At 40.0% G+C, this 24,166-nt stretch overlaps 1 protein-coding gene across 3 annotated transcripts in view; it reads right to left on the bottom strand.

The window, feature by feature from the left end:
- TNKS (tankyrase) overlaps window positions 1-24,166 on the bottom strand; it is a 143,765-nt gene that overhangs the window by 57,576 nt on the left and 62,023 nt on the right. For all 3 annotated transcript variants that reach the window (XM_075030055.1, XM_075030065.1, XM_075030075.1), the window contains exons 4-5: window positions 10,267-10,303; window positions 9,317-9,392 (exon numbers count right to left, since the gene is read on the bottom strand). In XM_075030055.1, the coding sequence (XP_074886156.1) occupies window positions 9,317-9,392; window positions 10,267-10,303 (113 nt within the window). The remainder of the gene's footprint in view (window positions 1-9,316; window positions 9,393-10,266; window positions 10,304-24,166) is intronic.

Genomic DNA, 24,166 nt, shown 5'->3' with positions numbered 1-24,166 from the left:
GGAACTACAGGCCTGTAATTTTGATGTCTGTACCAGGAAAAATACAATATAACAACAGCCGGAATTAGTGGACACCTGGATAAACATGATCTGCTTGGGAATAGTCAAATAGTATAAAGGGAAGTCCCACCTTCAAAACTCTTGGACTTTTCTGAAGCAGTCAACAAGCACATGCATAAGGGTAATCCAACTGATACAGTCTATATGGGTACTCAACAAGTTTTTAACTGAGTCCTCACCAATGGTTTTTAAGGAAGATGATGTTAGGTCCCAAGATGGTTGCATGATAGGATGCAGAGATGGGAAACAGAGTGTATAACTAAATGACAGGACTAACAACAGAGGGAGGCCACAAAGTATTCTAATACCACATCAGTAAGAAAGCAGAACGGTTTACTTCTCACTACCTCTCATGCTCACACGCAGGGATTTTGAGAGGGAAGTGACACCAAGGATAGAAATTGCACCTACAGTATTCACTATAGTCAACCATATACAGAAATCAAATGCATACAGTCCATGGATTGAGCTGCACATTTCAACTCAAACATAACCTCAGCAAGCTCTGAGAAGGAAAGGACTCCACTCTCGAGATGACAGTAGAAGAAACATCAGCAGTACTTGACTTCTGGATGCTATGTGAGCTCATAGATTTCCAGCATTAGTCCAGACCACAGCATTTAGTTAATGTGCATAAAACATTAAATGGCAGCTCTGCCCAAATCTGCCAGTTTGACTTGTTTTCTCTTGACAGTAGATAGATGATAGCCTAATGAAAGAAGCCATCCCCTGTGTAAAGCTAATCATCAAGGGGAAACAGTTCAGGTATAAAAAAAACTCCACACCTTTAATACATTTGAAGGTTTCCTGAAGAGCACATTGATTAAGACCTAACAAATGAGATTTCCTGATTTTTAGAGAACAATACAGAGAGAATGACTACAGAGTAAACAGTATCTTTCCAGTCTTTCAAGTGGACAATTTCTATTTGTGGATATGATAGACTACAGTTCAAGTGATTTCTGAAGAAAATGGAAATAGGTGAAGGCATGCTCACCAAAACTTTTTGGGGAAAATAAACTTAAGAACTCAAAATAGAAACTTAGAGCAGCTATCAGTTTTACATTTTATTCAGAAAGAATCACCTTTGGCCATAGAGGGCCTTAAGTGACACCAGGGATAGAAATTAAGCCATGTACACTGTACAAAGTCAGGAGAGGGATTCTTGTGTTATTCACTTTGACCATGCTTGGCTGATGAAATAATGGGATTACAGCATAAGAAAGAGCATAACTTGTCACTATTTCTGACATGCATGAATCCTGGGAAATGTCTTTTTAAACAAACAAAATGGTGTTTTAAAGGCAAAATACAGTTGTGGCCATTTTTAAATGTTCTTTTTATGTGTGTACTGCATTGGCACTTCTGCCCCAGGCACATCACAAACATTATGGCACTTGCTTTGTACCCTTTTTGTAATGTTGGACATGTCACCTTTTTCACAGTCTTCCACTACCTAAATCCAGGAAGGACCCTTAATTTTGCATGCAGACTTTGATTTAAAATATTTAACTCAATTACAGAGAAGTATAGCCATAACTGAAAAGAGTACAAAAATGCACGCATCTGATCTACAGGCACATATTCACTAAGAGAAGAGTTGCTTAGAAGGACTTCAGTCCATCTTTTTACCTCCATCAGTCCTCCTAATTACAGCATACACAGGGATAGGCTCTAAGGTTGTGAAGCCCTTCATCCAAATCCAAGTTGGGAGTGTGGACCACACAAATATATTGCTGTGGGGCACCAAGGTATCACAGAATAACTGAGGTTGGAAGTGAGCTCTGGAGATCAACTTGTAGTCCAACCCCCAGCTGCCCCTTTTCGCTCAGTTTACTCAGGTACTGTGAATGACTTCACATCTGAGGTGGGATAAGAGCATATATAGGTCAGTTGCCATGGAGCAGCTGGCATTTGATGACAAGTTCTCCCACAACAGTATACATGCCCATACCCAATACGGGTCACTGGTAAGGCTGCAGAAGAAACACAAGCAATTGTAGCACTTGCAGAACACAGCAGTCATTGAACATAGTAAATAAGGATCTTAAATCCCAAATTTTTAAAGCCACAAGCTCTTAGCATAACATTTTTGTTTTAAACAGAAATAGATATGTTTTCCATCCTCCCTCAATCCCCAGAAAATCAGCTTGCAGAAACAAGGGAGTGCTGGCTCCTATCTTCCCCTATGCAAGCACATTACCTAGCTATATCTCTGAGATATACACACACATATATAAGTACACACAGCTAGGTATATATAAAAGTGTATATTAATGTATATGTGAGTATATATAGGGATATATATACCTATATAATTATACTTTTAATTTTTTTATATCTCTCTCAACATACACATTCACACCTCTAGATACACCTTTGATACATATGCATTTCATGAAACACATCCATGATCAGTGTCAAAGACTACAGTGTTTAGAAACGATCAGTCATGGCCAAATTTACACTACCAAACATGAACTAAGAGAGTACACTATTATCACTTTTTTGGTAACTAGAGAGTTCCAAAAGCTGTAACCACGCATCATGAAACTTCTGACCAATCTTTGCAGGACCACAAATGAAGAGCCCCAAATCTGTGCATTTCCCACCCACAAAAGTGGTTTTATAGTACTTCACCAAAACCAGACTGAAATTTTATGCTAGCAGCAAGTGGGCAGATTCAGCAAGGGCTAGTCTACCCAGTTATTCTGGAACAACTGTTCTGGATTTACTCCGTGTGGAGCTGCCTTTTTTTCTGAAATAAAATGGCATTTTCTAGTTAAACAATTTTTTAATGTATTTTTTAAAAATTTTTATTAGACTAATCAGGGAGAAAACACTTGTTCTTAACCATGAATACACACAGTCAACTGTTAATCTGGTTTCAATGTATGATTCCTTTGCTCCTCTCCTCTGCACAAGTTATTTCTTATTGTAGATAAGCCTTGAGACTAGAGGGTTTTGATATATCTACAAACAACACAAACAAGCAATGTATACCAGCAGAAAAAGGTTATAAAATTTGGGGGAAGATAAAATGTAAATTGTGACACTAAATAATATATTACGTGACAAAAAATATACATATGTGTAGAGTACACACAGAGATTCAGACATATCCTTGGGTATGACAAAAATGCCTTCCCTCAGGTATCTGCTTGCAAGTCTTTTGCTCAAATATGCAGCTTTTGTCTGTAGTAAAGTGTATGTTTTCACAAAATGTAAACAACACTTTTATATGTGAAATTATTTCTTCTAAAAGATGTTCCATGCTCATCTGAATATTATCTGCCCACCATAAATTTATAGAACAAACAGACCTATAGGTTTATGTGTTATTTGTTCTCATTTTACTACTGTAGCACAAGAAAAATGCACACAACTATAAAGGTTTATAGTGTCACTAGCACACAATTTTTTCACAAGTCCTGCAAAACATGGCATTTTTCTTCAAGCCCCAGCTCCTAAGAGCCAAGATGATTAGAAGAGAATCTAAACCTCTGCTCAAGTTTCTAGGCTTAATAACTGTAAAGAAAAAGCTTGTGAAAACATGGATCAATTGTTCCATACAGAGTCAGAAATTGGAAGGCATATGAATTTTCTCTGAACTGCAGGATTTTTCATTAAAATGGTTGAGAACAAGCAGAATTCTGCAACAGGGGCTGGCAAATCCACTTACCAGCAGCAAATTGGAGACTCCCTGGTAAGAGGAGACATAACTCACCTGATCTTGTTAGAATTCAATTTCTATTTATCAGCTCTTTGTTTACAGGCTGATCAAGGCTGATCTCTCAAGACAGAAAGAAGCAAAGGAAGCAAAAGAAGGAATCTGCAAGCCCATCCCACAGAACATTACTAGGTATCAGAGATGTCCCATAGCAGGAGCTGAGGGGCACTCCGTCCTCTCCACAAAATGCACACATGCAAGATCTTGTGCGGTGGTTGCTTCAGGCCAAGGATGCTGGTACCCAGCACCACATCGCAGACCTTCTCAGAGTTGGATTTCTTACATCTGTACCCTGCATCCATGAACCTGGATGATGCCTCGCACAAGAAAAATGAGTGTCCGTATGGCAAGAAGGAATGGGCTGAAGAAACAGCCTCAATCAAACCCAAGAGGCAAGTACATCTCCTATGACTCACAAAGTTTAATACAAAGGCCTGCTACTGGTATTCTGGATCCAGGGTTGTTTACATCTGGTTTGGAAAGCCATAACAAAGGCGTTGGAGAGGCATAATACCAAGTATTAAGGACTGGTACTGGGAGCTGTTAAGGACTGAAAACTGGGAATAAACAGAAAAAGGGGCACTAGGAGCCAGAAGACTACATAAATAAAATGAAGTAGGACTATGTGCATGCTAGAAAAGGCCTTTTAATAAATAATTGCCTATTATTTTTTTCCATAGGATCACTGCCTCATCCACAGTGCTGGATGGTCCTGTGCTGGGAAAGAATGGAGATGCATTGTTTGCAGTCTCCCTAGTTCATTTGTTGCAGAAATTTCTACGTTTCTACTTTCTAAGGAATGAGGCAGGGAGGGAAGGTGCAGGAAGGAAAACAATGTAGCTGTGGGGGAACTGCATCCTGTGCTGCCTTCTGGTAGTAATTCCTGCCTCATGCTGAACAAATACCCGAGACCAAGCAGTTCACAGGTAATGCCATGGTATTCTCCGTTTTTCATACAAAATGTAAATACAAAACACAGCTGCAACACATCAATGGAATCTACACTTTCAAAATACAAAGCATCCATTTTATTTTACATAAAAATAATTGTTCTGTGCTCCAAAGAGCTCAAAATCTCAGATATTTGCTCTGCTTCGAAGGACATGAACCTTGAGAAAAGGAGCAAAACAAACTAGTTTTTGAGCAACTCCTGTCCAGAGGAGTTGGGTTCCCTTGCACAAAGAGAAGATTTTATTCAACCGACACCTGAGTATTTGAATGTTGGCATGATCTGAGCATGAGTAATGTAGGACAGGAGCAGGATATTATATACCAGCAAAAATCAAGCCTTCAAAACAAAAATCCAACCTCCCATTGCTAACAGCTACTATGTCAACTGGATGTAGTTAACTTTGGAAAGCTGTCAAGAAGTGATGTGGGAAGTCTGCCTTGTAGAGAAGAGTTCTCATCTGAATTGCTAAAACCAATGCTTCCTTATTAGCTCAGATACTTCTGTATTTTAAAAATGGAGGCAACATCAATTTCTCCTGAAACGCTTTTCAAGTGTCCACAACAGCTTTCCAAAGGAAATGAGAGGGCTAAGAGATGGCTTCAACTCAACTTGCAACCATGATACCTTCTATTTTAAGCCTCTCTCTTGCCACTAACTACTGGATTAGGTAAACTGTGACTGCTGTTGTAACAAATCAGAAATCCAGCTCCCATGACAAAATAATACAGCTTTAGCTTCCAGTAGCAGATAGGAAAAGTCAAAAACATTTTTTGAAAATTCACCCACAACTAAGTCTGGAAAAAGACAACCCCGGGGCGGGGGGGGGGGGGCGGGGAGGGGGCGGAATCTGAGGGAAAATAACCAGGGCTGTAAAGCAAATCTCCGGAGCCTGCATACCTTTACGTGGACAAACATGTAAATAGGTGGCTTGGCTTTTTAACAGTGTAAAAGTTCAGTACCATCTGTTAACTTCAATATGACATCATGTCTTCTGGAAGTCATTACTTCTATAGATCACATAAAGAGCGAACAGTTTGGCAGAGCTCAAGAGGCTGGACACGGTGAAATTTCAGACCCATTGGGAATACGCAGGTGCCATGCATTTTGTCTAAGTTCTGTTTTGACAGAGCAAATACTTTGCAAAGCAGTCTAAACAGAAGTGATGTAACATGCAAATTTTACATTACACACAACACCACATCCTAACAATTCTGTGATTTTTTCAGTCTCCTGTTAAAAAAAAAATCAAAGCAGGACTAATTGGCATGAAAAATGACTATTACATTTCAGTTCAAGCATTGCTTTTTAAAGAGCAAATAGGACTGTTAAAAAAAAAAAACCCCAACAACAACAAAAAAACCAGTCCCTGTGAAATTTTACCCTTGCGTAACACTCATTTGCATACACTGTACCATATAGCTCTGCACTGTATAGCTCAGTACTTGTACACTATTATTTGTGCCCTCATATATGTTCAACAGGCACATAAGCCAATACTTACCCAAAAATCAACCATGACCTAGCTCAATGAAATAGCTGCTTCTCTGAGATATTATTGTGAATTTTTCCTTGGTCACCAAAACAAAACCCCACAAATTACCTAGATCCTTGGTATGCAGGAATGCTTTAGCTGATGTATAAAATTGCTCTTTCTTTTGCACACACTCCTTCACTTTTCAGTCCAGAAAAAACCTGCTAGAGTAGCAACCGAAAATCAATTCTCTCTTCAGGCAACTACTGAAGAGCTTCAGTAATGTGAACATTTCCACAATGGTCATAATCTAACTGTGACTTGGAAGGGAAGAAGAAAGTTCAATTTTCACTCCTATTCAGCCTTTGACCTACCTCTATGCTAAATAAACACATGGAGCAATGGTTATCAGCACCAGCTGTAACTGTTTTAGCAGCATGGACTCCTGTCCAGTAGGAATCAGACTCTGGGTATCAATACTTTTCAAAAAGGCTGCAAGCAGCACACAGAATGCAGTAAGTCTTTGTTATTTCCAACCCGAGCTGGTTTCAAATCAGCGAGCTACTGTCAGTTTTCCACCCCTTTTATCTGTTCTATGAAGCACAACCTCACAGCAGATGTGGTGTTTGGGAAATCCAGGAACTCCAGATGTTAGCATGCATGCGACACAGAAGAGATCCCCAAGGGAAAAAAAAGGTAAAGTGCATACAACAGTGAAATATCCTGACTATTCTGCTATTCAGTTCCAGTGCAATGGGTGTTAGATGACAACTGTTGGAAAGTCACATCCCAAAGTGCAAAAAAACCACTACCACCACCTGCTATACAGAAAAAATAATCACCCATTCAGTACTGGGACTCAGTTTCCTCACCTACAAAGCTGAATGTTTCCCTTATCAGAGTAGTGCTGAACTCAGAAACATGCAAGGCCGAGGAATGCACAAACTGGAGAAACATGCACACAAGAGTTTGTGGATATGTCTGTACTGCAGAGTAAGCATGATGCTGCTGAGAACCTCAGGCCACTCCACAGAGTCTGCACATCCCAGCCCTAACAGCTGCGTTAAGTCTGTAGCCTTACACTGTGTTAAGTTTGAGACTTGAAAACTCAAGGGATCTGCAAAAAATAACTATGAAAAGCATCAAGGAATGCAAAAAACAGCTTCCAAAATGGACAAATTCTCAGCTAGTGTAAATCAACATAGGCCAACTGGAGGCAGCCACACCAGCGAAGACTTTCATTTACAAGAATGCTGTGCTGTAGGATGAAAAGTTCACTTAGTTTGCAGCACAGCTTAGAATGATTAAACCCCAAGTGATCTTGTACTAGTACAGGACCTGAATGCTTTGCCTTACAAATGAAATACTTAACAATTATACAGCACACTTGCTACAGAGAATTACTTCACCTTAAACAGTTTATACACATATGGTGGGGGAAAAAAAAATATACATCTGGTAGACATAATTTTAAAAAAGCTAGTTAATATCAATGGTAAGCCATCTTAAAAGGAGTTTTAATAACCAATGCATTTACCAACAGTTAAACACACAGAAAAATTATCAAAGTGCCCACACTGATTAGCTTTCACTGCAGTATGCTTTCTGAGCTTAGTTTTCAAACTAATTCAGAGGCTGCAATAATACACAAATATTTTCTGCTAGCTTAATATGAGTTTTAAAAGTTTTTTTTTAATTTTTTTATTCTTATTTTAGAGTGATAAATATTCTAGATAACCGATCTGCAAGGGCTTATTCCTATCCGTATTGACAGAATCACAACTCTGCCTTTGGCCTTAAATCAATAGTGATGGGGACTCAATTACTCAGTAATGCACTGCTGTATACCACCACGTTTAATTATAACAACACAGTGCACTATTAATACCTAAATACAATCTAATTTGAATGGTAAAGGCTTAAGAAAAGGGAACTGAAGGACTCTGGACAATATGTTTAATCGTAAAATATGGGGAGTATTTCACCAGTTCCGACACAACTGAACTAAATAAAGCCCTTGTTCATTTGCCTGTCCTCAAATCATAAAATTAATTGTTTTATAAACCTAGAAGATTCATAAACTTTAAGTCAGTGATAAATGTAAACAAGTGAAAAACTGGCTGGGTTTTCTTTCACATAGTAGGTATCACAGGCATTACAACTGAGAAAACATTTTAAAATGTGCATTAAAAATAGGAATGTTTTCACAACGGAGCTACATTTTTTATAATCAGCAACAATATGTCTTTTAATAAAAAGGCAGCGTAAACTGGCCTATCTTCATTGATTTCAGTGGAACTGGGCTGTTCCACAACAGCTCCAGAATAGGCAGAGGCTTATACTATGCTCCAACACACTCCACCAAAAATAAAGAAAACTATAAAGGAGCACACTCCCATGCTTTCCTCTCCAAGACTGAGATGTACTGTTACACGTGAGAGATGTTTTTAAGAGATGCAGATTAAGAACATTCTGGTACACAGTAAAATAAATAAATAAAAATAACCAACATTTGCAATCCAACAGTCTAGACAGACCATCATCTTGATGTCTAAAACATCAAAAATCATAGGATCTACTTCTCACTCCGTATGTTCTTCCCTCCTCCAGTTTCAGCCTAATCCTTAATTTAACTCATTCAAACATCCCTGCCAAAGAAAATCAAAACAATATTGTCAAATTTAAGAAAATGCAGAAGGTGTTAAGTGCCAGTCTACGTGGCAGGGCATTATGACCTAAGCCGAATACCAACCCCCACACCCAGGCAATGTTCAAATACAAATAATAACTTTCCTCCCTTAGTTATTTTATTCATCTGCAATAGTACATGATGTTTCTTTTATAAAAGGTCTTAAGTCTTCACTTTACATGTACACCAGGGTCTCACATTTAAAAGAAAAGACACACACAAAATCCACGTCCACTGACTGTCGATTTGACACAACTGTCAGCATCAAGTACAACAACGGCATTTAATTTTACAGTGAAAAGACATCAAGGGTTTTCTCCCCATACACTCTTTTGGTTTATACATCTATGCTTCCCAGTATGGCTAAATTGGCCTTTCTTGAATAACAGAAATATAAAGCAGATATTAACTTACCTTACGCCCATCACTTGCATGGCAATTCACATTTAAAGGAGTCAATAAAGCCATCAGTTTTTCTTCATTACCACTCCTGTAAAAGGAGAGGAGAGTATTACGGAAAGGGGAAAAAAAGAAAGACACAGCTCTTTGCAAAACATTTGCTAAGGAGCTGGATATCAAAGTATAGTACATTGAAATTCATACTCTGCCAGGGAGAACATCAGATGGCTAAAGGGTTTTCTGACCATTTCAAAACCAAGGGTAAATACAGGAAAGAATATTAAATTTGCAGTTAAGTATATTACAAAAGATCATGCAAAAACACCTCTTAATTTCTCTCCTTAACCTCATCTTATATTTCCTTTATCTAATTTTACAGATCCTTTGAAAGCCATTTGCCGAATTAAATATTTTGAATTAAATACATTTTCAAAGCATGTGGCCCATAACATTTGAAACAACTACATACCAATATCCATAAATTTTTTAGAAAGGTTAATGGTCTATATAAAACAGTCTTGTGTTGTCAGAAGGAAGGATGAAAGCATCTTTGGAACACATGACTGAACTTTACACCTTTTGTATAGGGTTCCTTATGCTCTGTTCTGATAAAGCCTATTTTCAAAATATATCCTAAGGTAGCAGTAAAAACCAAAAGAAAAAAAAATTCTAATATTTAAATTGCCCCTAAAAAGAACAGTCACAAAACGATAAAGAGGATTTAAGCAGCTTAAAGCAAAACCTCAATATTAACCTTATAACCACCACAGTGGGGGATTTCAATTACATAAACAGGCTTTTCCATTTGTACCAGACTGTAAAGTCCGAAGAGATTTATGCTAATGAAGTGGTTTGTTTGCATCACTCCATGGAAAGGCAATGACAAAACATTACTGTTTTAAAAATCCCTTTTCCTCTCCTGCTTCCACCCCCAAAATATGCTTTATATTCTAAGCAGCACTCACCTAGCAGCTTCCAGGAGTTCGTCCTTCTTGTATTCACCTAAATGATTGCAAAATATCATGCTGTTAGCATTTGGCAGAAGACAGATTAAGAAATGCAGTAGGAAGCAAATACAGAATTAAAACAGAGAAGAGGAGAAAAAAGCCCACACCCCGCTGGGTGATGGAGCTGTGACGTTAGCCAGCTTGTGGAGGCAGCATCACCAGTACCTTGGAGACGGGCAGCAAATTGACGCATCTTCTTGTCCAATCCTCAGATGGAAAGGCTTTCTTTGGACGACCAATGACTGCAAAATCTTGTGTCCAGAAACACAGTCCCGCTGATAACAGCATGTCAGCTGAAGACAATGTCCCCACCCCCTGCCCTATTCAGTATGTCACATTATACTTGGGAAGCATAATAAATTCCGAGACAAAAGCGAGGCAGTGCGGCTTTTTAAAAGCTACAAATTACCCATCTCCAAAGCTCTTACCTGCCTATTTGAATGGTAATCTTAGACTTCACCAAGTTCTTCAGAAGAACAGTGATTATTTAAAAAATTCCAAATATTATATCATCAGCCACTTTCCAAGAAAATACACATTTGAAATAAAAAGCACAGACAAAAGAGAATGAACTCTCCAAGAGATTTTGTTACAAGACTCTGAGATTAGAGATAAAAACGAGTAATGTTAAAGCAGTATTTACATTTGAAATTCTGAGTTACACTAGACAACTCAGGAGGGTCGTTGCATCACAGGATTAAAATTAGATGTGATTGTCTTAAAAAGAGCATGGAACAAGATGACCTGTGGAAGTAAGACAGTATTCTACAGAGCTGAATCATGATGACACTGTGCAATACAAAGGTAAGGGAATTTCAATTCAGAAATTAGAAAAATAGCTTTTCAGCATCTTTATGAAGTCACAGAGCAGAGGGTACCCTAAGAGCCAAAAGATGCAGGGCTTAGAAAAACATACCGTATACCACCTGCCAGAGAATTAAAGCTTCTAACCACAACACTAAGAAAAAAGAGGAAGATGAAGCTGTCCTGCAAGAAAGAAAAAAACCTTTGTGCTGCCTCCTATATGTATTTGTAATAAGACTCCAGTGAAACTCTCCTTACAGGTAAGGAAAGCCGTCAGGCCATGGGAAATGCCAGATCGGACTGCAGGTAAACTGGAAGGTTCCTCTGGAAACAATACCCGCCAGCAAAGAACTTCTCTGGGCTGCAGGAAGAGGGTTAGAGTCCTCATCCATCGCAAACAGCTTGGTACTCCCCCCACCACAGCTCCTCCAGTTATCAGCAGAGGAGGACAAAAACCACAACAAAACTGGCCCTTTCCAGGGCCTTAAGGGGCCCTCTTTAGTTCAGCATCCTGCCTCCACCCAAGGATGAGGAGGAAGAGGGCGAGCACAGGCAGCCATGCACCTCCCACCCCATCCCCTTGGCTGCAGCTGAGGAATTCTGACAAAGGCAGTATCTGCATCTCACCACACTGGTGAATTTTCCTTTCACAAGTGTGTTTAATTGCTTTCTGAAACATATTCAGCTTTGGGAATTCACAAGAACCTGCAGCAAGGAGCTCCACCACACAACTGCCTCTCAAATGACGGTTTTCTTAATGGAGAGGTTCTGTGTTGCGGAACGCCAGCAATGGAGCAGGCGAGTTCAACACAAAGGTGAAGAACTGAAATTGGCATTTCAAACATAGGCCATGGAGGTTAATTTACCTTTTGGAAGAATTTATATGTATATATAAAACTTGATCATGAAACAAGTGAAATGACACAAAAATATGATTGCCTTTGTGTTGCTGCCACTCTCCAACTTTATCAGAGGGGGATCCTGTTCACCACAGGCAATTGCCTTTTCAAGCCATGGTACATGTTCTTTTTTTTTTTATTTTAATGAAGATAAAATACTGGGCACAATCCTGAGTGTTTCAAATCAATGGTGAGTGAAAAGCTCTGGCCATCATGTGAGGAAGAAAAAAAAAAAAGACAATTACTACTGCATTACTTGTGCAACAATCTCAAACCGCTGGATTTCCTGCAGGAGGGTTATTGGCCTGTATTATATCAACACTTTAGGGACCTAATCAGATTAAAAGACCTGTTTGCACATTCTGGTTTGGCAGTGCATATAGCAGTTCTAACCAGGCTTTTGAATAGTATTAGGTTAGACAAGTGTAATAACATTTTTCTTTCATGCTCAGCAAGTTGGTACTTTAAAACACAAAAGCCCTTTCCTCAAGTACCTTGATTAGCAAAAGCATTACTGACCAACAGAAATGGCAGGCTGTGGCCTTGATTTAGAAATGTCCTACTGTATGCCTAAGTAAATCAGTTACTTTTATGAAGTGGTACTTCAAAAAAAAAAAATATTTACAGATACCACTGAAATTCATACAAGCAATTCTTGAAATTCGCCACAGCTCTCCCACACTGTGGTATGGATTAGGAAAAGATTATCTTGTAATCGGTTAACTTTATTACTCTCACAGAGCTATCATATTTTGCAAAGCAACACCTAAAGTTATACAGACGCTTACAGCACACCATCAGGTTTGCTAAAAAAGGTCAAGTGCACTCCACAGAGGCTCTGCTCTCCTGGCTAGGAAGGGGATGAAGGGGAACCCCTTGGCCACTTGAGCAAACAGTTGGTGGGACGCCACTGAGCTGAGAGAGGGCTGGCTGATGGCATTTGGGAGAAGTAGGTGGCACTGCCTGCAGGACCGGCTGCTGCTGGCACAGGCTGCATTCCCACCAGAGGGCTCTGCCAACACAGCTAAAGCTGCTTGGCTACAAAGCATATCAAAGGCCATCCTGCAGCATTTGGCCACAGCTACCTAATAAAATATTCATTTGCAAAGCATTTGAAAACAAACCATGCGTGCTTGTGGCAAAGACGAATTTCAAGTTCTGAGCTGAAGTACAGGAATACAGACCATCAACCTCACATAATACTTCTGTTCAAAGAATGTCAAACTGTTTGACTTGAACCAAGCTAGTAACATCACTTAAAGAGCTCCTTTGGGTAGGTTAGGATTTATAGTTTTGCAAAAGGGCATCTGCAGAACAAAGCACAGGTAACAGCCTGAATTACTCTTCCAAATCTCTTAGCAGTTGCTAGCTTTGAGAGGAAAACATCCTTCCAATCACAATGTCAATACAGAAGATTTTTGGCAGCAGTATTTTGGATAGCACAAAGCTTGTCTGCCACAGGTGTGAAAGTTAATGTTGTTAGACCTTGCCATAGAAGTCCAAATACAAGGCTGCAAACAATCTTCATCTATTTGCTATTTGCATCTATTTGCACTTTGAATCGAACTGCAGCAGATGAAAGTAACTGAAAGAAGGGCAGAGTACTCAGCTGGGGACATACACAGACATACGCAGGAACATTGTATTTGGGAGAATGAAAGACAGGCATGCACCAACAGTGACAGGCTGAAATCTTTATGGGCTCCTAATGTGCTCCTTTCATTTATGCTTTCCAGCTTAATGATAAAAGCTGCAGCCAGAAAAGCACAACCAGCCTGTTGCAGCTAGTCTCCACGAACCCTGCTCCACCATCAACCTGTTCTTCCTGCTTCACATATTCAGGGTGCCATCTTCCTATTTTTGTGGTTATTGGTGCCACATGATTGATTATGTGGTGTTACACTGGGTCACACTAAAAATCTAAGTGTGACATAAGTCAATATTGTTATTAAAGAGTTACAAAGAATAATCAGTCAATCCACTTCTAGCTTTAATTTACTAGATGAATCTGTGAAACATGACCATCATATATGCATGTGTTTGAGACAAAAGAAAAATATCCCAAATTCTGGACAAAACTAACATAATGAATAAATCCTACAGTGTACTTCTACAGACAAATAACCCTGTTTCACTCTCTCCCAAAAGTGTTGAAATTTCATCCGAATACTGCAAGCTGAAAAGCCTATCTGAATGTATGGCATAAACTAACAGTGCTTTTTCAATGCATCTACAGTAAGAAACAAGGTGAATTGCTCCTCCCTCTCTCTCCCCCTACATGTCAGCTAACACAGAAACCAGCCAGAGCCAAAATGTCAACCTGGACAAAGCAGTTTATGTGTTATCATACTATCACGTGTTGGTTTTCCACAGTGAGGACAATTCCCTAAAAATTAACGTCACGCATTAAACCAAGCCATTATTATCCAACAGAATGGTAGAAAATAATGGGGAAAAAAATGAATGAAAGTATTTTCAACCAAACTTAAAGACTAAGGAGGATGAACAAGTTTCATCATATGTAATCAGAGTTACAAATTTAAATCCCCAGACTACTGATAAACAGTGCAAATTTTACACTAGTTAATGGTACCCTGTTTCTGAGTTATGTGACAAAAGGACGTAGGCCTGATAAATGTGCAACCATGGTCACAGGCTGGGGAGAGAAAATTCATTAATATCACAGAATGGTTGAGGTTGAAGGCAACTCTGGAGGTCCTCTTGTCCAACCCTTCTACTCAAGCAGGGCCACCTAGAGCAGCCTGCCCAGGACTTTGTCCATGCAGCTTTTCAATCTCTCCAAGGATGGAGACTCCACAACCTCTCCAGGCAACCTGGTCGCAGTGCTTGGTCCCACTGCGCTCGACTCATTAACTTTCCAGGTGGTCATCTCTTCAGGACCTCCTGTTTCTTTCTTGGCAGCTGCAGGCCTAGCAGCACTGGAAGTAATGGATAAAATCTTGCTCCATTAGAAAACACGGCAGCTCTACATTTGACATTGACCATGTGCAGACTACAGCTTGTTATTGGCTGCCTACCCTGAAAACCTGAACTACCACTTTTAAAAATACAGGTCCCACACAAAGACTGACAAGATATTTGTGAACAGCCCAGCAGATTTTTTTCAAATAAGTATTCACAATTATCCAGCAACACAGTGGACATGGGCTCTCTGGCACAGCAGTAGAGACAGTGGGTATCAGAATCTCTCCTTTTTCCTCATTTAAATGTTTCTGGTGCCTTTCTAACGAGGTACTCTGCTAGCACAGGAATGCATGAGGCTATTGGGAAAACAACACCAGAGTCCTGATGCAGCTGGGAGGCTGGGAACTTGTTTTTCCATCAGATTTGTTGCTTCATCCAGCTCAGCCTCTGGTCACCCAAACGGGTCCCTGAGAATAAAGAGCCTAAGCAAGATGGTGCAGAGAGGAGGGAGGGGAAATGGGGACTCTGCATTTGAGTTGGCACTGCTACAAAGCAATCAATCTATGGACCAGAATCCAGAGTCTAGCAAAGAAATAAAACACTGTAGAGATAAATTAAAATATACCTTTTCTCTGGCCCTCCAGGACTTTACAGATCTACGAGCAAGCAATCAGCACAGATCCACATATGCCATCCTTTTTAATCCACTGTGATCTTTGGAGTAATATTTAAGTATTTAAACAAATATTCAAGTTATAATCGGAGCAGGAGGCTGGTGACAGACTACTAGGGTTGTGGGGTTTGGTTTGTTTGGAGGGGGGGAGTGGGGTGTTTGGTTTTGTTTTTGTTTTGGGGGGAGGTGTTTATTTTAAACCACCATTTTTCTAGCAAATTCAAATTTTATTTTCAATGTGGTTGCTTTTGGAAGGGTCCAATCACACCATTAAAATACTTATCAATTCCTTCTTCCCCATTTAACTTTTTTTTTTAAGTAAAGCAACAGGTAAGACTAAAATATTAAGTTAAATCTGAGCAAGATATTTTACCATCTAAAAAGCACAAGGTTGTGGGAATAACCGCCCAACACAGCAAAAAAATTTCAACAATAAAAAAAAGCTATGTTGAAATAATATCCTTTGGGAAAAGGCATTTATAACTAAGAAGTACAAGAAACACATGAGAAGGAAGAGGAACAAAAATAATAATTTCAGACTTCATTATTATACTCCCTTACTTCCCACTTGTTTAGGGTTAATTTCGTTATGCCTTTTACACTTCTCTGCACTTCTCCACTCCGCTGTTTCTCACAAGTAAATGGGCTGATTTTATAAGCTAATAGGCTTGACCAGGAACACAGCAAGACCCTAATTTTTAAGCTCTTGTCACAGATGAAAAACACTGAAGCAACTCTACTATATGGAAGAGTGACAGAAAAGCAACTCAGGATATAAGGTTTTCAAGACCAAGTTGTAGACCAGGGGGAATGTTACCAAGGAGGAAAGGTTTGGTACCTTGACTCTGCCTCTTCTGTTGAAGATGAGTCAGGAACTGTGCACACGGATTCAAATTAGCCATTTGTAATAGAAATTTAAAAATTGAAATGGCTCAGCTAATAGAGAAGTGTTTTTAGGGACATGTTTTAAAGTGGGATGGGAATTAAAGAAATATGCAAACATTACTCACTTTTGGCCACAACTCTACCAAACGACTGAGCTAGCAGCATCCTACCTGGAATAACTTTCAATTAGGTGGACAGAGCTTGAATCCAGAGCATTCCCGATTTAGTTTCCTAGAAACAGAAAGCTAGATCTCTTCTAAGGCTTGGCAGGAAGCAGCACATTGGGAAATCTGCAGCTTTGTATAGTGCAGATTGGCAAAACCTCTGCTATGGTCTTAAGTGATGGAAGAGGTTCTTGCCTATTAAGCCACCAATTCAAAGCACATATATTACATAAGCATATATAAGATACAGCGGTTATTAAATACCATCTTCCTATCTAAGTATAAAATGCATGTACATTATAGGTTTTGGTCACTAAAAAGGATTAGGTGGTATATCAAAATAGGTCTTCAGTGCATGTGCAATTATAGCACCATTAAGTTTACATTTGGCACCTAACATACTTCTGTTTCTCAGAGGAGCTCTTTTCAGTGGTGCTGACCTACTTGTTAAAAAATGCTATCAGATCTCCTTCACCACACAGTAGAAGGAAGATGAAAAAGTTCCTTTGTCAGAGGGTTTCAAGTTTTTTAACTCTTAAATCATAAGATACAAAGATGAAGCTAAGTCAATCACAGCAAACAGAGGAATTTTCCTGAATGTGCAGGGAAAGACACAACACACCACAATGGAACATCATAATAATAAAATATAAAAAACCCCAACACAACGAAGCAACAAACCCCCCCCCCCCCAAACCACCCATCATGTGGTAATCCATATAATCATCTTACCTTCAACTATGCTACCATACCCAACAATATAATTTCTTCTGAAATAATAAATCTGACAAATTTTCTAAACCTCTCTTAAGTGTACCTGTACAAGTAGTTTCAATTTCTTTATGTTAGTGCATGCTACTTATATAAACACCATGCGCACATTCGTTTTTTATATGTAGTGGGAAAAACCTATTATTTTCAATACAACTGTTATTTCAGAATGCTGTACTTTTCCTGAAGACACACCACCACTCTCATCTGTCATGTCTTCAGACTGAGATTGGAAGAGGAAAAAGAACTGCAGAATTTCAAAGGACTGGGAAGAAAATTCAAATCTTCTGCAATTCAAAACACACTGGTGAGAGGGAAAAACTGAAGAGGTTGAGGTTCATCTTTTCACCAAAGTTCAATACTCATGAGATCTCTTGTGAAATACACATGGAAAAATAAATTTGATTGGTTTTTTCCAGAGCTGTTGAGCTTTCCCTATCACCCACCTCTTCATGCCTAATGCAAAAGCAACATTCCCATGGCTCTCCCTCTTCCCTTCGTTTCTTGTATTAATTTCAGCTATTAGCAAAACCAAACCTCCACGGTAATTCCCACTACTCCGGCTGTGCTCCATATTAATAACTAACAAACTCTGCTATTCCATTTTTCTGGCAACTACTACTTTCTCACTTCTGTAATATGTTCTGCATATGTATTTTCTCTCCAGGATTTTCTAGAGGAAGACAAAGGACTACAAAACTTTCTGTCAAAGACTTGAGTACAGCAGAGGTGGATCAATAGCCAAGTAGTATATCCAGAATGGAGCAGGAAAAATAAGCTGCTTTCATATTAGCACATCCTTTTCAAAAGCCAGCTCCCTCCCCTGTCCTTCTAAACAGTCTCCTCAAACAAGGAAATTATTTGATCCCACAATATATTCTCTAAAGAGAAGCCATAGAAATGTAATTGACACAAAGCACGGAAGAAAACTAGCAAGAAAAAAATATATATAACCCTCAGGAAAGCCGTACTGTATAAAAGCAAACTCCAAAATTATGCTCCATCATCTAATCCTTCTCTGAAAAGAACTCCAGAGTGAACATGAGCAGACTAAATTTTGCAATCTCTCTGATTTTTCCATTGTAGATAAAACATGCTAGCAAGCCGGGGACACCGTGTCTGAAAACCTATAGGTAGATTCAAAATTGAAGCATTTATTTTAACCAAAAAACCCTATACCTTCTTAGATACAGCAAAGATGAATGAATTTTGTACTAACAATTTGTACAGATTTAAGGAAGTGGGGTTTTAAATGTTTGCTAGGAAACTGATGAGACATAAAATATACACATGCACCAACGTATTTTTTAACCGACTTCAAAAGTTTTTCACTGAACAGGACAATCCTTCCTCTGTACATCTGAAGCTGCCCCATGTATCTGAACTTACTCTACAAGGTTGAGAAATCAGAGGCTGCCACCTCGTAAAAAATGCACGTGTATTGCCATGCTTGCCCTGCAGCACATAACGTGGAAGGAAATCAAATACAGTCAAATTACTTCTCTACATCCTAGACAAAAAACACGAAACATTTCCTACACCTGCTGGGCCACAGAATAGCGAGCAGAAGGACGGAACTACTTCATAAGTGGAGGAAACACAGGGCAAACCCGTTGAACATACAGCAATGAAACCACCTAACTATTTTGAAAGGTAAAGAAAACAATGCTGCAACATTATCTTCATTACAAAGAGCAGAGATATCATTAAAGGGAAATAAAAGAGTCAACTTATTTTTATGCAACACTTAAGCAAAGTACAGCAAGTAAATCCTTACCAAAAGAATGTCAAAACAGAGGTGACAGATTTTCTTATAATGAACAATTTTGTCATGCCAAACAGGAAACTAATCTGTCAACAGTTCAGTTTAAATATTTTGAACAACATGCATTTCCCCACAACAAAAAAGGTAACAAGATAATCCAACCACCTTTCCACTTATATTAAAGCCACATAACTCAAATAATTTTGCCTCACTGCTGCGGGCAAATTTTCCCTCTTTGGGGGTTTTTATTTGCCAGTTAAGAGTGAAAAGACAGTTGGAGAATAAGGAAAAGCTTAGTACAGTTTGGGGGTGAGAGGAGACAGCAGCATAACTGGAAACAGGGTATATGGATTGATATGAAAGACTCATGCTAGTACCCCAGAGTAAAGAAGAGCTGTGTTTGACTTGGAACATCCTTCCCCTCCCTTATCCTTCCCATCAGATCTTATGATGTAGGGAATATATACTTAAAAGCGACGATTTCCTTTGTTTTGTCTCATTTAAAAAAATTATCTTTAATGCCTTTTCTGAACACACATTTGCACTAGCAGTGATCAGTCACAGTAACTCAGATCAAGCTGTGCCTGATCTGAGCAATGGTGTGGTCTCTGGGTACTCACTCAGGCAAAGAGCTGCTCTGTGCCTGCCTTACATGTGATTAGGGGTGTGTTGTAAGAGGAAAGAAGTGTGGATTTACAGAAAGTGTTCAGAATCTCAATCTGCAAGCTGTTGTCCTCACTAAAAAATATCTATTAAAACACCAGCTGAGGGAAAATAAATTTGTTATTTACATTCAGGCACTTTTTATTACTCCTGTTGGAATAACCTACCACAAGATGGAAATACAGCAATAACAATATCTAATGCCAATATGCAGGAGGTCTTGCTGTGAAGGGTTATGTTATTTACCAACAACGAAAGAAAAATGATATACTACATACAACTGAAATTTTGTAAACATTTTCAGTCCCTTATATCAACCTCATTGTTTTAAATGCATTGCTAGTTAAATGCCTGATAGAATAGACTATTTCAGTGGAAAGGGACCTACAACAATCATCCAGTCCAACTGCCTGACCAACTCAGGGCTGAGCAAAAGTTAAAGCATGTTGTTAAGGTAATTGTCCAAATGCCTCTTAAACACTAACAGGCTTACGGCATCAACGACCTCTTGAGGAAGCCTGTTCCAGTGTTTGACCACCCTCTCAGCAAAGAAATGCTTCCTAATGTCCAGTCTAAGCGTCCCCTGGTGCAGCTTTGAGCCATTGCCACGTCTCCTGTCACCAAATACCAGGGAGAAGAGATCGGCACCTTCCTCTCCACTTCCCCTCCTCAGGAAGCTGTAGAGAGCAATTAGGTCACCCCTCAGCCTCCTTTTCTCCAAACTAGACAAACCCAGAGTCATCAGCTGCTCCTCATAGGTAATAGGATTATGCATATGATTTCATAATAAAAAGTAACTTATTGCCCTAAATGATGATGTGGTTCACTACAAAGATTGGAAACAGAATAGCACCACAGGAAAAAAGAAGGCTGATAGAAGGAAAGAGATACTAACTCATTAATTAAAGACAAGAGCTTTAGTTCACCAGACTGCTGTCATTATGTTTCATCTCCAAAGGAGAGCATTCATTCTTCAACTTTTCATTTATGCACAGAAAGTTTCATCTGATGCAATACAGGGCTGCCTGTTCAAGAGATACCCTACACAAAATGACTCTATGGAAACCAATCACCAGTTACGTCCAGCTTGACGCTGTTGATACACCATGTGCACTTTATTTCTATTACACTGGAAAACTAAGTACCAGGACTTCACTTTCACAGGTATATCCACGAATAAAGCACCTTCCAAAGCAGATGCTCCCTCGTCATTGTGGGCCGGAAAAGAAATACATGAACTGCATGTAAACCTCAGCATGATAGCTCTGCAGGTTTCTGTGCAGACCTGCAGTGAAAGGTAGTTTAATTATGTTCTCCATGAAGTAGGAAAAAATACTGCTTTCCATTCTCAGTTACTTCCAGCAATTCTCCCTAGATTTAAAGACTCTGCTTACCTCAAATAATTCAAAATATAATTGGCCAAAAAGTATTCCTACATTCCTCATTCATCGCTACCATTAATTATCAAATATCCCCAAGAAAATACATTTAAATGATCCTCTTATTAGGTAATAGGATTACCAGCAGCTCCTAAACCAGCCTATTTTGCCAAAGGCTTTATTTCAAAGTTATTCTGAGGAACACTTCATTTTTGACTTCCAAAAAAGTGGTATTTTAAACTTCCATTTGACCTAAATTGAAAGAGGACCATGCAAGAGTTAATGCAGGTTTTCTCTACTGTGTCCTAGGTGTATTAGTTCAGCATGAGCTAACTCAGTATTACCACCCCTTCCAGAGAGCACATCAAGGAGGAATAATACTGTACCTTGGCCACCACCAGCTTAGGACTCCTGCTTATCCGTTTCTGTCAGAGCCCAGTTACTGATACAGGAGATGGCGAGATCTGTTACTGAGAGATCCTGCTTCCTGATGCTGACTCTCCTTTTTTGACATCCTCTGAGCATACCTCAGCAGAGCAGAGCAAAGACAGATTATAAAAGAACTGGGTCTGCCTTCAGAGAGCTGGACAATGAAAATTGCAGAGAGGAAGAACAATCTACCGGGAAAGGACAGCTCTCGCTGGATCACACTGTGCCATTAAAACAGTTCTAGCATATATGTCTAGTGTAACATGCTTTACTACAATCAAAATGGTTTTGGATTTGGATGAAGGACACAAGGCTGAAAAGGAAGAGGCAAGGAAATATTCAAAGGGAGGGAAGTTTCTGGTTTCCCTTTTTCCATTCAACACAGTCACACCAGCAGCCTTGACCCCTGGCTGTAGGCTATCTAGGAGTCACTGAACAGTGCAAGACATCAGTCTATCTCTGGTTTTTGTCAAGATAGTTTTTATATTTACCATTTTAGCCCAAATAGAAGACTATGCTTAGAAATGGAAGCCTTCAAGATTCTTGAACATAGAGATTGTGCTTCACAAGAAAATTTCCCTCTAGGAATCAGCGGTGTACTCTGGCAACTTGAACCATACTTGGAAGTACGGTACTTTCAGTTTTTAGGGAGGGATTCCTGGCCAGCAGCTAAGAAGCAAAAACTCAGCAAACATACTCCTCTTTTCCTTCCCCCTCTTCTCACCTTCTCCAAGATGCTGCTCCTAACCTTATGTCCTGGGTTCAGCTGGGATAGAGTTAATTTTTACAGGAACCTAGGAGGTGGGGGGCATAGCCGGGGCAGCTGACCTGAACTAGCCAAGGAGCTATTCCATATCATGTGACATCATGCTCAGTATATAAATGGGGGTCTTGACTTTCGGTGGGGGGAAGTGGCAGAGCGTCGGGTCCCGGGTGGTGAGCAGTTGCACTGTGCATCACTCTTTTTGTATACTCTTTCATTCGTGATTAGGATTATTATTTTGCTGTATTGGGCAATGTCGACTTGTGAAATGATTACATCAGTGGTCATGAGGTTAAGCTGGTATCTGTATGAGGCAGTGATACCACTTCCATACTTTGGGTACCTTCTGTCGGATTTTATTGGTAATTACACCCAATCCATGGGGAAGTTAGGGGGGCATACTTCCCCCCATCCGTTTGCCTCCCTTTTCTCCTTCCGACTAATCACAACAGCTTTTGAGAATTTTGAATATCCTTGGGATGCGCAAGCCAGTGTGCTGTTAGTGCTATGCCTCCTGACTATGTTTCAGGTCTTGTTTAGGGCTACAAAAAGGCTCTTTAAGAGTACCACCCAGAGATCTGCCCCAAAGCTGGATGTTCATGGGTGGCACAGCATGTGGGAGGATGTGGGCAGGTATCTAGAGAACTTCTCACCTCCAGTGACTTGGAAGTTCACTCCCGAACCCTCATGAAGTGATAGAATTTTTGAAAGAAAAATGCTGTGGCTATCCCAGAGACACACAACTCACTACACTGTGCTGGGCCCTGGCCAGTATCTACCAAACACTGCTTGATATTAGGCAGCATCCTCAGGGGGAAAAGATGGAAAACAGGACAACATGCACCGTGGCTGCCCCTACCACGACAACAGGTACCGTGACTACCCCTATCCTGGTGACAGATACTGCAGCTAAACCAGAAAACCAGCCTGTGCCAGTATCAGTCACCCCTGTACAGAAAAAGAAACACACAAAGAAACACACAGTTCGCTTAGTGAGAGATGAAAATGAACCAGGGTCATCGCGAGAACAGGAGGAAGAGGCAGAACCTGAAATAATTACCCGATCTCTATCCCTGGGTGAGTTGCGTGAGCAGCCACCCAGGTGAGCACATTGTTACCTGGCTGCTCCGATGCTGGGATAATGGGGCTAGTAGTGTGGAATTAGAGGGTAAGGAAGCCAAGCAGTTGGGATCTCTGTCTAGGGAAGGGGGCATCGACAAGGCGATTGGGAGAAAAACACAAGTCCTCAGCCTCTGGAGGCAACTTCTGTTAGGTGTAAAGGAAAGATACCCCTTCAAGGATGAAGTTACATGTCACCAAGGCAAGTGGACCACCATGGAGAGAGGTATCCAGTACCTGAGGGAATTAGCCGCGCTGGAGGTGATTTATAATGATCCAGAAAATGGGCAGTCACCCACAGATCCAGATGAAGTCCAATGCACACAACCGATGTGGCGGAAGTTTCTATGAAGTGCACCATCAACCTATGCCAACTCATTGGCAGTAATGTCCTGGAAAGAAGGCTATGGACAAACGGTGGATGAATTGGCTGTCCAACTCCGGCAATACAAAGGAAGTCTCTCTTCCTCCCTATGGGCCCGTGTCTCAGCTGTAGAGGAATTGTCCCGAGAGTTCCAGCAATTCAAAGTGGATATGTCCTCCTCCTCACCTGTACAGGCCCGCATCGCAGTTATTGGGAGTAAGCATTCCTCTGCCCAAGAGAGAGGAAAGTACACAC

Source organism: Buteo buteo, chromosome 1, assembly GCF_964188355.1.
Source record: "Buteo buteo chromosome 1, bButBut1.hap1.1, whole genome shotgun sequence".
Taxonomy (NCBI): Eukaryota; Metazoa; Chordata; class Aves; order Accipitriformes; family Accipitridae; genus Buteo; species Buteo buteo.
Note: the sequence above shows the minus strand (reverse complement) of the source record. Positions and strands in the feature narration are given on the sequence as shown.